This window comes from Pyxicephalus adspersus, chromosome 10, assembly GCF_032062135.1.
Source record: "Pyxicephalus adspersus chromosome 10, UCB_Pads_2.0, whole genome shotgun sequence".
Lineage (NCBI taxonomy): Eukaryota > Metazoa > Chordata > Amphibia > Anura > Pyxicephalidae > Pyxicephalus > Pyxicephalus adspersus.
In genome coordinates, this window is record NC_092867.1 from 57919156 (window position 1) to 57931742 (window position 12587).

At 41.6% G+C, this 12587-nt stretch overlaps 5 protein-coding genes across 12 annotated transcripts in view; 2 read left to right on the forward strand and 3 right to left on the reverse strand.

The window, feature by feature from the left end:
- LOC140338949 (NACHT, LRR and PYD domains-containing protein 3-like) overlaps window positions 1–615 on the reverse strand; it is an 11017-nt gene extending 10402 nt beyond the window's left edge. Inside the window, exon 1 of the mRNA XM_072423288.1 lies at window positions 406–615. The gene's annotated coding sequence lies outside the window, so the exon portion shown is untranslated. The remainder of the gene's footprint in view (window positions 1–405) is intronic.
- The window catches only part of LOC140338996 (gastrula zinc finger protein XlCGF66.1-like), a 231153-nt gene that overhangs the window by 155563 nt on the left and 63003 nt on the right, over window positions 1–12587 (forward strand). The window contains exons 5-7 of one of the 5 annotated variants that reach the window (XM_072423458.1): window positions 10154–10251; window positions 10371–10479; window positions 10763–12426. The exons of the other annotated variants lie outside the window; for them this stretch is intronic. Coding sequence (XP_072279559.1) covers window positions 10154–10251; window positions 10371–10479; window positions 10763–11550 — 995 coding nt within the window. The 3' untranslated portion in view covers window positions 11551–12426. Of the gene's footprint in view, window positions 1–10153; window positions 10252–10370; window positions 10480–10762; window positions 12427–12587 lie in introns of those variants that run through there. 5 annotated transcript variants of the gene reach the window in all.
- LOC140339011 (uncharacterized) overlaps window positions 1–12587 on the reverse strand; it is a 98700-nt gene that overhangs the window by 18656 nt on the left and 67457 nt on the right. The gene's annotated exons all lie outside the window — the stretch shown is intronic.
- On the reverse strand, window positions 3584–7132 carry LOC140339066 (uncharacterized). Of its 2 annotated transcripts, none has more exons than XM_072423609.1 (5): window positions 6948–7132; window positions 6206–6452; window positions 6044–6099; window positions 5836–5950; window positions 3584–5251 (listed from the first exon to the last, which is right to left on the reverse strand). In XM_072423609.1, the coding sequence occupies exons 4-5, from the start codon at window positions 5885–5887 to the stop codon at window positions 3969–3971; spliced, it is 1335 nt and encodes a 444-aa protein (XP_072279710.1). In that variant the 5' UTR covers window positions 5888–5950; window positions 6044–6099; window positions 6206–6452; window positions 6948–7132; the 3' UTR covers window positions 3584–3968. The 2 variants fall into 2 exon arrangements, with proteins under 2 accessions (XP_072279710.1, XP_072279711.1); XM_072423610.1 differs by having other exon boundaries at window positions 5836–5971.
- LOC140339060 (gastrula zinc finger protein XlCGF66.1-like) overlaps window positions 7538–12587 on the forward strand; it is a 32571-nt gene continuing 27521 nt past the window's right edge. The window contains exons 1-3 of one of the 2 annotated variants that reach the window (XM_072423603.1): window positions 7538–7634; window positions 9463–9583; window positions 9711–9845. In XM_072423603.1, the coding sequence (XP_072279704.1) occupies window positions 9506–9583; window positions 9711–9845 (213 nt within the window). In that variant the 5' untranslated portion in view covers window positions 7538–7634; window positions 9463–9505. Of the gene's footprint in view, window positions 7635–8759; window positions 8822–9462; window positions 9584–9710; window positions 9846–12587 lie in introns of those variants that run through there. The other variant, XM_072423602.1, reaches the window with a different exon arrangement.

Consider the following 12587-nt stretch of genomic DNA (forward strand, 5'->3'; position numbering starts at 1 on the left):
GCTACCCAATGTACATTAGAAGCCATTCCTCCACAGCCTGACTGCCCCTAACATGTTGTTGTTACCAAGTGGTGGACATAGCCAACAGTAGGCCCCTGTGCAGGACTGATGTGGGGGCCCCCTGACATCCCTGGCATGCCCCGCCCAGCCTAGTACCCATCTCCGTCCACCTTCACCAATGCCCTGGCCACCTTCACCATCTCCCCCCACTGCCCCTTCCTATTGACTGACACAGACGCACAACTGCAAGAAGGAAATCTGGACGAGTAGGAAAAGTTGACAGAACTATCATCCAGGGCTGTTCTATACGACAACATAAGTTTCAAAAATAATAACTATAGGACACAAGTGGTAAAAAGAACAAAATAAAATGCAGCAAGATACAAAGAAGGTATATCAACTCACCCTGTACATATTCAGAATGTACGATCAGGTAAACACTTCGTACTGTACCCAAGGCAACAGGCTAGATCAGCACATCCAAAAATATTGAAAGTCCTAGTTTTATTAGGGAGGAAAAGGCTTCTAACAAAAGCATCAAATTCAGAGAAAAATGAGATGGGTCAAGGAAAGGTAATCTGTACCCAGGAAAGTTGCTCGATCAGCAACTACAATCACACACAACATATTCATTTGTATTTTAACCTGTAGATTGATTTTCCAGTGCTCAGTCTATATATCTGGTGTGCTGAACATTCGTCAAGCCAGGTGTTTTGTAAACTTCGTGGAGATATATCTCTACCTTCTGCGTAAGGTTATCTGAACAAAGTGCAATCCAGACACACCCTGGTGTAGAAACCTGTCCACAGATAAGCACATAGTACCACACCCGGATCTGCTGCCAAATTTGCATTCAAGACGATCATTTTTTAAAGTCATTAATAGTTGTTTGGAAGTTCCAAACCACCATGCATATTCTGCCTTTTTGATTTTCATTTTCTTGAATGGAAGTAGTCACAATTCAACTCTGAAAAGTCTGATCATTCTGACACTCAACATAATCTGTTCTTTCTATGGATGTTTACGAACACGTTTAATGCACGTCCAGTTGAAATTCCCAAAAATAGTTACCTATTTATGGTCGACTACTGTTTTTTCTTCAGATTTACTTCAGATGATCATTCAGGTGAAAAAAATATTTTTTCAGTTACAGGTGAATGAGCGATCATTTACAAACTGCTATTCTGTTCAATGGATAAGAAAGGATAAGTGAGCCCTTCCCACTGTGCTTTCCTCCATAGGAGTACACAGGGGATGTTCCCAATCCGTGATTTTATTCTGCTGTGACAGATTAATGAACGATATAGGGGGCCTCTGCACATATGTGAAAGAATCATCTGATGTCTGTACGAAGCTTTAAAAACTTCCTCCTGAAAAGTCAAAGTAGTAGGAATACCTTGAGGGTGTTCAATTAAATGCTAAGAGATATTGGAGGGATTCTTATATTTTAAATTATGTCTGGCTGAAATACAATACCATGAGAATCATGAGAAGGTGTATTGTTGCACCTACATATTGCACATTAGAGATTGCTAAATAAACTGCACAATTAGTGTTGCATGTGGAGTAAGTCTGATTTTCACACTTATCCACCGTCGGATGAGCGCCACTGACCCAGGTGGAGCAAACACAGACATACTGTATAGATTAGGAAATACATTACCAATGCAGATAAATATAAAGAAGGACTTAAATCTAACCCCTTTCACAGTACTTACTCAGATGTACATGTCCTGTCAACGTGTATTTTCTGACAATAGTCCAACTAAAGCTACGTACACACTTCCAATTATTATCGTTGGTAAACGAACGACGAACGATCCTGCACGATATCTGCGAACGATCGTATAGCACCGATCCTGTACATACAGATAACGACACGATCGTTCGTAGATATTGTACACACAATAGATGCGATCGTTTGAACGATACAGGAAGTTACGTGCACCACAGGAACGTTCGTTCATCACGCATGCTCAGACCATGGACGACCAGTGAACGATCGTACACACGAACGATGGTCAACGATCGTCGTCCAATCCGATCCGCCGGTCCGGTCGTTCATTTCCAACGACTTTCCTCGTTCGTCGGCGTCGTTGGTTACTTTTTTTACGAACGATTTTTGCCCAATCGATCGTTCGTCGTTCGTTCGTCGTTCATTTTGAACGATAAAAATTGGAAGTGTGTATGCAGCTTAAAAGTGGTTTCATATCCAATGGATGATCAGAGATGAAACTACTGAAGTGTTTTCAATCTTTCCTCTAGTAGAGATTTTGCATAGCCTAAAGAGGATAAAAATAATAACCCATTCTGGGTCAGTCTGGGCACCTGAAGCCCAACAGAGGAAGGGAGAAGGAGGGCCCATCAGGACACATCCTGGCACAGTGGCAGCAAAGGCCAGGCGACCACCCGAAGGCACAAAAAACTTTTGGGGGCACATGACTGACTTACCAGTTCTTTTTCAGTCCTCCTGTGAACCAGTCTAACTGTTCACTCCATTATGAAAGGAGAGTTTGCTGTGGAGAAGCGATCATTATGGTGTCATCACCAAGCACCAAGTAAATTTAGTTACTCAGTTGTGGTAGTGAACGGTGTAGACTGTTTGGTTCTTTGAGTATGGAGCAGTTCGCCCAGAGGATGCTGGGGATTCATTGATAAATAAGCAATTTGTGCCTCTCAGGTCAGTTACCACCGACACCAATGATCTGTAAGGTTGATTGTTTTCCCAATGGCCATCAATGTAATAGGAATTCTTCCTACTGCCCACCAAGTGAAGTGTAGATATAGTAGTTATAGCTTCCCTGAAAACCCAAAAGTTTTTTTTCATGGGTTCCCTCCCATCTAGGTTGGGAAACACTAGTATAGACGATGGTGGAGAACATTTGATCCAGGACCAGATTGTGAACATAGTTAAAGTCACCAATCCCCAATGATAGGATCTGTGAGGATTGTGCTATAAACATGATCCCATCCCAGGAGTGAGGGTCACTGATAGCTAGGAGGCAACACGGCTCTGGTAACTACTGTATATGTACCACATAGGCAAGAAATAATACGTTGCAAGCCATTGCTGCAGTGCTTCATCTCATAAAAATTGCATATTGTATATGAAGCTGGTATGTTTTTTTTTGTTCTCTAAAAAAAAAAAGTTTTGACTAAAGATACACTTTAAGGGTAGATAAGATTTAAGTAAAGAAGATGTAAACTCAATCACTAAAATCTCATAGAAGCCTTTTCGTGTTAATGTCACTTTAAAACTCTCTATAGACACACATAAAGAAATTTACAGAACTTGATCTTGACATTTATAAGTGGTGGCAATAATGGAAGTTTTCTGTCAATCTGACAGACTGCCTTCTCTTTAAATGTGCCCTTTAATGGTGCTCCAGCACAAGCCTTGGGTTATCAAAAGTGGTGTTCCCATTGAAACCGATTCCAACTAAGATTTTAGCAATTCTGACCTTGGATCAGGAGTCAGGGTGGGACTAGTTCATGTTCAACTGGCTGAGCCATATGACCTACCAATGACAGGTAAATTATGTAGTTTTTATTGCCCCCAGAACAGGAAAAAACAGACAAAATATTTTATTTACTTTTTATTCAAGTATTAAGTAAAAATTAGTTCCTGCCAAGAAATAAATTCTCATTGCGGCAGAAAACATAACATGCATTGTTCTGTAATACAGCCAATTTAGGCAGTATCTTCACATTAATTCTGGTTAGATTAGACGTTTGTCATGTAATTCTATGCAACTATCCCTACATGCTGCCATCTGTGTGGGTAAAGCAGAAGAAGGCCTAAAACTTGAATTAAGTTGATATCTTCCAGGGTTGGTTTAGGGGACATTCCAGCAGGATGGGGAAATAGGGGTTAGGGGAATATGAGTATGTACCTTTAATGCAGTTGGCTCAAGTTTTGAACAATACTAATAGAATTCACCTAATAAAAAAAATAGACTCTGCCCCTGTCAACGTGTGTGAACTCGAAAGTGACTGACGAGGTGTGATGTCTGTGAGAAGCATTTCCCGCACTCTCTGCAAGGAAAAGGTTTAACCCCGGTGTGAAGTCTCTGATGTCTAAGAAAATTTGACTTGTCTACGAAATTTTTCCCACACTCTGAGCATGAAAACGGTTTCTCCCCCGTGTGGATTCTGCGATGTCGGTACAGATATGACTTGTCAGAAAAGCCTTTTCCACATTCGGTGCAGGCAAAAGGCTTCTCACCTGTGTGAGTGGTCTGGTGTCGGATAAAGGATGCCTTATCCATGAAGCCCTTCCCACATTCAGGACAGGAAATGGGCATGTCTATGAGGTGTATTTTTAGATGGTTGCGGAGGTGGGAAGACCAGGCGAAGCCTTCCCCACACTCTGGGCAGGAATATGGCTTCTCCCCTGTGTGAACCCTCTCATGGCTAACCAGGTCTGCTTTGGCAACGAAGCATTTCCCACACTCAGAACAAGCGAAGGGCTTTTCCCCTCTGTGGATGGTCTGGTGGGCATGGAGTCGCGACTGCTGTCGAAAGGATTTTCCACACTCAGGACATGAAAACTTGACATTGGAATGAGCTCTCTGATGTTTACGAACCTGGGATGGGCAGGAGAAACATTTTCCACACTCTGAGCATGGGAAGGGCTTCTCACCTGTATGGCTCCTCTGGTGTTGTATGAATTTTGAGCGAAATTCAAAATTCCTTCCACATTCTAGACACTGAAACCTCCGATCCCCTGTGTGAGTCAGCTGGTGCCTATCAAGGGCAGACTGCCAGGCAAAACATCTCCCACACTTAGAACAGGTAAAAGGCTTCTCGCCAAGGTGAGCTCTCTTCTGCCCCAGATTTGGCTTCTGTGAAAGACATTCTTGACACTCAGAGGATGGACAATTGTTCTTGTTCGTTAAACCTCGCTCTGAGTCTGCCTTAAAGCATTTTCCACATGTCAGGCATATGAAGGAGCCCTCCCCAGTGTGAGTTTGATGATGTTGAAGGAGAGCAGATAATCCAGTAAAACATTCCCCACATTCTGAACAGGAAAAGGAGAATGGGTCAGATGCCCCAAATAAGGATGCTTCAGGGTTGGAGGTATCAGCTGATGTGTGCGTATTACAATTAATATTTGTTGTGATGGCATCTGGTGTACTGCTGGGAGATCCATTAGTAATAAAAGGATCAGTTGATTGGTAAGACCTGTATGGGGTGTCTGTGTCTTCTCTGGGAGGACCATCTATGGTGTCATCATCTTCAGAGGAAGTGTCTGTAAAGAAGACATGTCCTTTATTAGAGAAACACTTGGCATAATCTACTCCGGTATTTCAAAAGTAGCAAAATATTGACATCAATTGTCCAGTGGTGTCATCAGACTGCTGCTGGAGATCTGCACTAGGTCTCATCACAAGCTGGGACTATATAAGACCTCTCTGACACCATAAATGTATACCATTTGTTGGCACCATATTAACATCTGTACATTCTCTGAATGGTAGAGCTGCTCATAATTATGATGTTGGTTCCAGACGTATAGGTTGTAGCAACACATGCAAGATGTGTGACTTGCAAATAGTAGTTTATGATGCCGGGACATGTCATTACCTATCTGGCTTCTATTTTGTTAGCTAGGACTAAACTGGCACCATCAAGACACAAGAGCCTCATTGTGAATGCTGACTCCGCAACAACCTACAAAAAGTGTACAATCACAGGAGATATCACTGGGGATGAAATACCCAAAACACAACAAGGACAGAATGATGACTCCAGACAATTTCATGAGATTCATGCTGCTTCAGTTTGAGGACAAAATGGTTGTGGGGACCAAATGCCTGCAGACTCAATGCTTACCAGTTCTGCCATGTGGAGAAAAGTCCTCCTCCTTCACAGTAACTGGTGTCATAATCTCCTCATCTTTCACCTCTTGTTTAACAACAATAATGTTGAGGTCTCGTAGCTCGGACCTCTAAAAATGTTGAAAGAAAAACTAAAAATTAGAATTACAACTCATCCACAGACCACGAAGAATATGCTAGTTTAGTGGTGACATTCCTCTTACTTTCTCATATTCCAGATGGCGACATCTCTCTGGTGGTTTCCCTTTACTGGATCCATCTGTAGGAAACATACACACTGACTGAATACATTGTCTCCAAATGTTTATCAGATGATGGGGGGTCCAGGTGGAGCTTCCATAATCCTGACGAAGGTCTTCTCCTACCTGGTTGTTATGAGGGATAGCTTTTTCTCCATCTTTGTGATCCTTCTTACAGCCCAGATGGGCCTCCAAGTATTAATTATCGATTCTCACAAATGGCTGGATGGCCCCTTTTCACCAGACACCTTCAGGGCTGTTTTTTGGAACATTCATGAACACCGTCATCACCTCTTGTTAGGATCCTATTATGAATGGACATAGGAGAGACTTGTCTTCAAAGATCCCCCACGTTACCATTAAATTATGAAACCTAGATTTAAAGGTAAGGAATCAATTTAATATCCAATCAGGTAGGTCATCAAAACCACACAACCCCTATAATGATCTTAATCATCATATTGAAAGTATGTGGTTTTGTTTTGTACTCCAACCAAGATATTGTGGCCGCTACAAGCCCCTCTAAAACACCTTCATAAAAACTTTGGTCTTTAGGTCTTTGGCCTAAATAATGGTTCTCGTATCATTTCAATGATTAATGTGGTATTTGTGGCTCAGATGTCCCCAGGCTACTCCCTATTATACCCATATATATAAAATTGCTGATTCCAATATGGCTTCCACCATTTGGCTGCTAACCTCACAAGTGTTTACTGCTCAATAAAGGGGTCAGTGGTTGGCTTGGTGCCCCTGGAAATTGAGCCATTCATTAAAGAAAATGTGAATCCTGCCCACAGCCACTCATCGGGTCTCTCAACTCGCCCTCCCAATGTGGTTGCCAAAGGGCTGAGATATAGATAGCACAAACCTGAGGAATCGGCATCACTGCCAAATCCTAGCAACTAAAGCAGAAGATACATAATATATACATTGCTGGGGGAAAGGAAGCCACCAACATTCCTAGGATCAACTCCCAGTATTTTGCTGAGCCAAAACTTCACATACAAGCTACATTCTGACCCATTTTCATCAGCAGAAGCTTCCCTTCTCCCACCTTCCTCCCCCAACCGCAAATCCCCACGCTATTTATACCCTGTCCAACTTGCCCAAATCCAAAATGGACGCCCGCAATCAGAAGAGACGTCTGGAGACGATCAACAAGACATATCACCCCAAAAACTGACCATTATGGGTGAAAGAAAAATATGTTACTCTTAAATGCTTAATCGTCCACATCAGCGCCTAAATACAACAGTTTCTGTCTGAGTGTTGTTTCTCTGCCCAAATCCAACATGGCTGCCACGTCATCAGCCGTCATCATAGAAACACAGTGAGCAGAGCGCTGCAGTTCCAACAGTCAGCCACTTGAGGGCGCTCTGTTAGCTGTAAATGGTGACTGTAAGCTATAGCATCCATAATCACAGGGCGCAGCACAGGACGTGAGCGGTGGGCCGCAAACAGGAAGTCTGGAGGAACGCAAACACATCCATGAGTTTCCGGGGTCAGAGGTGAACTGACAGGAAGTAGAATGGAGACATTGCTGGAACTGTCAAAAGTGGGTAAAATGTCAATACAATTATATCTTAAATATTTTTTTATATTTTTATATCCCTCAACTGCATAGTGGCCATTGAGGGGTATTCTGATTGTATTGGAGGTAGTTTATGGAATGATTCATGAAGTTGTGGCATGTGTTCTATAATCAAGCCTTGGTTTTAGATACATCTAGTATGTTCCAGAGACATTTTTATGAGATCATGATTCATTCCTAAATTAAACCTTTCCTGGGGACACAAGAAAGCTGACTTTTCATTCTGCTATTGTTCATCCGTTGTATGTCATATTGACATCTGTCCTAAACACTTCAGTCACAAACCTACGTGTACACCACATGGCCAAAAGTATGATGGAGCCAATAATGGAGTTGAAGTCCATTGAGTCTGGCTGCTGGCGTCTTACCCCTTATCTCACTCTAAACTGTCAGCGTTTCATAGGGGAAATGGTTACTTTAATCCATCACTGACACCAACAAACTAACATTTTCTTTTCAACAATGATAAGAATTAGGAGACAGTTAAAAAACCATTGTTAGGTTGAAATTCAGCATGTGAATACAACATGCTGTCATCTATTATGATACTTGAGGGTACTCTAGCGTAGATATTCCCCTGGTACCCTTTTCTTTGATTTTAATGAACAGAGATTGCACTGATCTATTGTTATTGTTTCTTCAATTCTGTGATCTCAATAACCCCCTGAAGAAGCCTTGCTGGCAAAACACGTCGGGACTTGAGACCCATAATCACAAGTTGTTTTTTATGTCTACAACTAATATCTTTATCAGGATGATTGAACCTGTAACCTCAAAAACAGGCACTATGATGTATAAGGGCTAAAATATATGTTATTAAATCATTATTGTTTTTGCACTATCCTGCCAAAAAGCATATCTGTTTAAAGATTGTTATAAATGTGATCAGCATAAAAGTGGCACATTACAAACATAGCAATGTCAGCTGTCATTGCCGACATCCAATATGGACACCTGGAAATGTTTGCCCACATCCATTATGGCTGCCTTATGAAAAGTACTGTCTTCTTGCCCTCACACAAAATAGCCATTTTATTGTAGTCCATAGTGAGGACAGTTTGTTTTTGAAGGTTTTCTTCCCAGCATTTTTGCTCCTTGCTTTGTCCTGTTCTGTGCACATCCTGAAAAATGAGAATCTCCTTCAAGAAGTGGTAATCCTCTGATTTTCCTTATTTACATCATTAACAGTTTTTCTGCAGGACTTTACAGATCTAATAATATTCCTGCCATGATTATTACTAGTTTTGGTGTTATCATTACCAAAAATATTATTAATTCTTTAGTCATATTCGCCGTTAATCACCTATTTTCCTTATGTTATGGGGATGTTTGATGGTTTTGCATGTCTTGGTTACTGACCCCTACAGGCAGGGTTATAGGCTGGTTGGTGGTCTCAGCTAGACCTGATTGGAAGCGGTGGAATAGGTCTGGGCTAGAGATCACTGAGATCATCAAGGTGGGAAGCAAGGTTACCTCTGTTTTATCAGTGGCTGTATATTTGAATGTGAAGACCCTGTTAAGGATTTGTCATGTACATGGTGGAGAGGACAAGTCAATGAACTTGGGAATGATAGAAGGTGCTTTAAATTGGATGTATAAAAATGGGCACTGAGAGGCGAAAGGGCAAAAAGAACCCTTATAACTAAGTTATAAGGTTAGGTTATGATGGAACCCAAACTAAAAGTTCCAAAATACTTCTCCAGTTTGAAGGGGGGTGCGTTGAAAACCTGATGTTTAATGTCAATCAGTATATTGTTGCTAATGGTATATATCATTCTTGTGTCTTACAAAGCACACGAGCTCTTTGCACCACTTTCTTCTCTCCAACTGACTGAATGATGATGGACAGGAACCTGATAAGCAAGCGAATACTGGACCTCACCTTGGAGATCATCTACCTGTTGACTGGAGAGGTGAGGAGGATTCTGAGAGGTCACATGACATCACTCTCATTTCTCCCAGACCTGACTGGACAGGTGAGGGGGATTTTTGAGGGTTACATATTCTAAGACTTACTTTCATGACATTGTTGCACTGTAGAGTTTACCCAATGTGGAATCTGGTGATCATGTGACCATCACAATACCTCCACTTCAGTTTCTGATACCTCAGAGAAAAAATGAGAAGAAGATTCTTGAAGCCACCAAGAAGATCACTGAGCTTCTATCTGGAGAGGTGAGGGGTGCGGGAACTCTGGGACATTATTATGGGATGTGTAAGGATGCTGAGTGTATCATTGTGTTTTTCAGGTTCCTATAAGGTGTCACGATGTCGCTGTATATTTCTCCATGGAGGAGTGGGAATATTTAGAAGGACGCAAGGACCTCTACAAGGATGTCATGATGGAGGACCACCAGAGCCGCACATCACCCGGTAAGAGGAGAGTTTATTGTAAAGGAGAGAGCAGTACGGAGGATAGATCCCCCATCATCTGATAAACACATAGAGACAATGTATTCAGTCAGTGTATGTGTTTCCTACAGATAGATCCAGTAACGGGAACCCACCAGAGAGATGTCCCCACCCTCTATATTCCTGGGATTCTACACAGGAAGATCAGGAGATTCCTCATCATCATCAGGTAGGTGTAACTGAGGGTTTCCCAGACACTAGGGTGAAATTCCATGATGAGATGTGTTGAAAAGCTCTTTACATATTAAGTAATGATATTCTGTCTTGAAATATGTTGTCCCCATCTAGAGTGAAATCGCTATTAATAATAAAGAAAAAGACATAGAGGGAGAAGATACACATATGAATGGTGATGAGCCATGTATGGAGCAGGAAATCTCTTCAAAGATCAGCACAGGTGATCAGTAAACACTAAGCACAAACAAAACCCAGATTTTTTATGTTTACTTACCACATCAATTGCTTTTCTTATCCTCAGTGGTGACTTTTTTTAAAAGGTTACTTGCCTTATAACTGTGGAGGTGACAGTATTTTGCATAGAACCCCATTAGTATTAAGCCCAAAAAATTCCTGAAGCAGAAATGCTCCCTTCCCAAAAAGTCAATATTTAACAGATGATATACAGGGACTACAAAGATCTTTTTGTTTGTTTCCTCACATATTGTGTTAACCCCTGGCAGATGGAGGCGAAATCAGAAAAACCATAGTTGGCCACTTCTTTTTATCTTCAGATTGTGAGCTTGAAGATACCAACGTCAGCCTGAACTCTACCAGGAAGAATACCAATAACCTAGATGGCTTTCAAGATCCAGAGGGAGCTTCTTCCAACAACTTAGACACTGTTTCCTCATATGCCATACCTGATTGCTTCAGTGCCCGTGAAACCCCAGAACCTTGTAGCCCTGATGGGGATTCCATGACACTTTATCCATCATTTGCAGGCAATCATAAGTTATATCCATGTTCAGACTGTGGTAAGACTTTTGTTCTACAGCACATCTTTGGTGAGCCTCAAAGGACAGAAATGGAGCAATTCACTTGCTGTGAGTGCCAAAAACGCAGCACTCCAAAGCCTGAGCTTGGTAAGCAAACCAAGGGTAAAGACAGGGTGAAGATGTTTGCCTGCTCTGAGTGCGGGAAACGCTTCAGCCGAAGATGCTATCTATACCACCACGAAAGCATTCATGCAGGAAACTGTGAGTACCAGTGCTCCGAGTGTGGTAAATGCTTTACCAACAAGTCCAACCTCGTTGTGCACTACAGGTCCCACACCGGTGAGAAGCCTTACTCTTGCACTGAGTGCGGGAAGTGTTTTACTCACCGGTCGACTCTTGTGAAGCACCTTAGAATCCACACTGGCGAGCGCCCATACTCCTGCTTTTACTGCGGCAAGGGTTTTGCACAGAAATCAGGTATTGATAGACATCAAAGAATTCACATGAAAGAAGTCAGTACAATTATTATATAACTTTGGATTTGTTTTCATGACCTACTTAGATGCAACCTTTGCGATAACTTTGTCATGCATCAACCCAATCTCTCTACATTTAGTCCTGCAATGTCACACTTAGGATGGTGGCCAACTAGGCACCGGGAACGCCGTCTACAGGTTGGTTTCCTCCAGGTGCTATGGCTTCCTTATACAATCTGACCATAAAATGTGTGACTGTGGTGGGGACATTAGAGTATCAGCTCCTGTGGTGCAGAGACTGATGGTGACTGGCTTAGTGTTCTCTGTACAGCACTGTGGTATATGTCAAAGCTATATAAATATAATAATAGTTTAAATAGTCAACACATAAGTGATGAAGAATGCCTCTACAGTATATCTGACAAAAGGCAATAAATCTAAAAGCCGTGTATAAATGGGGGTCAGGACGGAGTAGACAGTCACCTCCATCTTGGTCAGTCATCTCAAGGTAGTTAAACAGATGTGAGTATTTTGTTGGGATTAGAGACAGAAGGGTCTATTGTGATTCCTATACAGTAACATCTGTGTATGATGATAAATACATATCCAGGGAGGCCCGATGATATAATTCCACACTAAATAAAATGTAATCAAGCCCCATTTTTTTTAACGGCCAATCAATGAACAAAGAGAAAAGCTACAGAAAGGTCAGACTCAGTGACTTCACCTTATGCACATTTGGGAAGGCTATTGTTCTACCAGCTAATGGTATGGCACCCATATACAGATTCCATTGGTGAATTATTTTCACACATATTAATATACGACAGCTATAACAGGTCCATACAAATCAATGTGTATTTAATGTAAAAAAATGTATATTTACATGTAAATATATATATATTTTACAAGAATATTACAATGACATACAAATGCTTATGCATTGGTTCCATTTCATAACAGCTATAGGGCATGATGTTATCCATGTTTTACCCATCACTGACTGAAAGCAGACACTGGAGGTTAGAGAATCTGGAGGAACGACTGGAGAATATTTTATGGTTGCAGTTGGGTTTGTCATGTTAGATTTGATG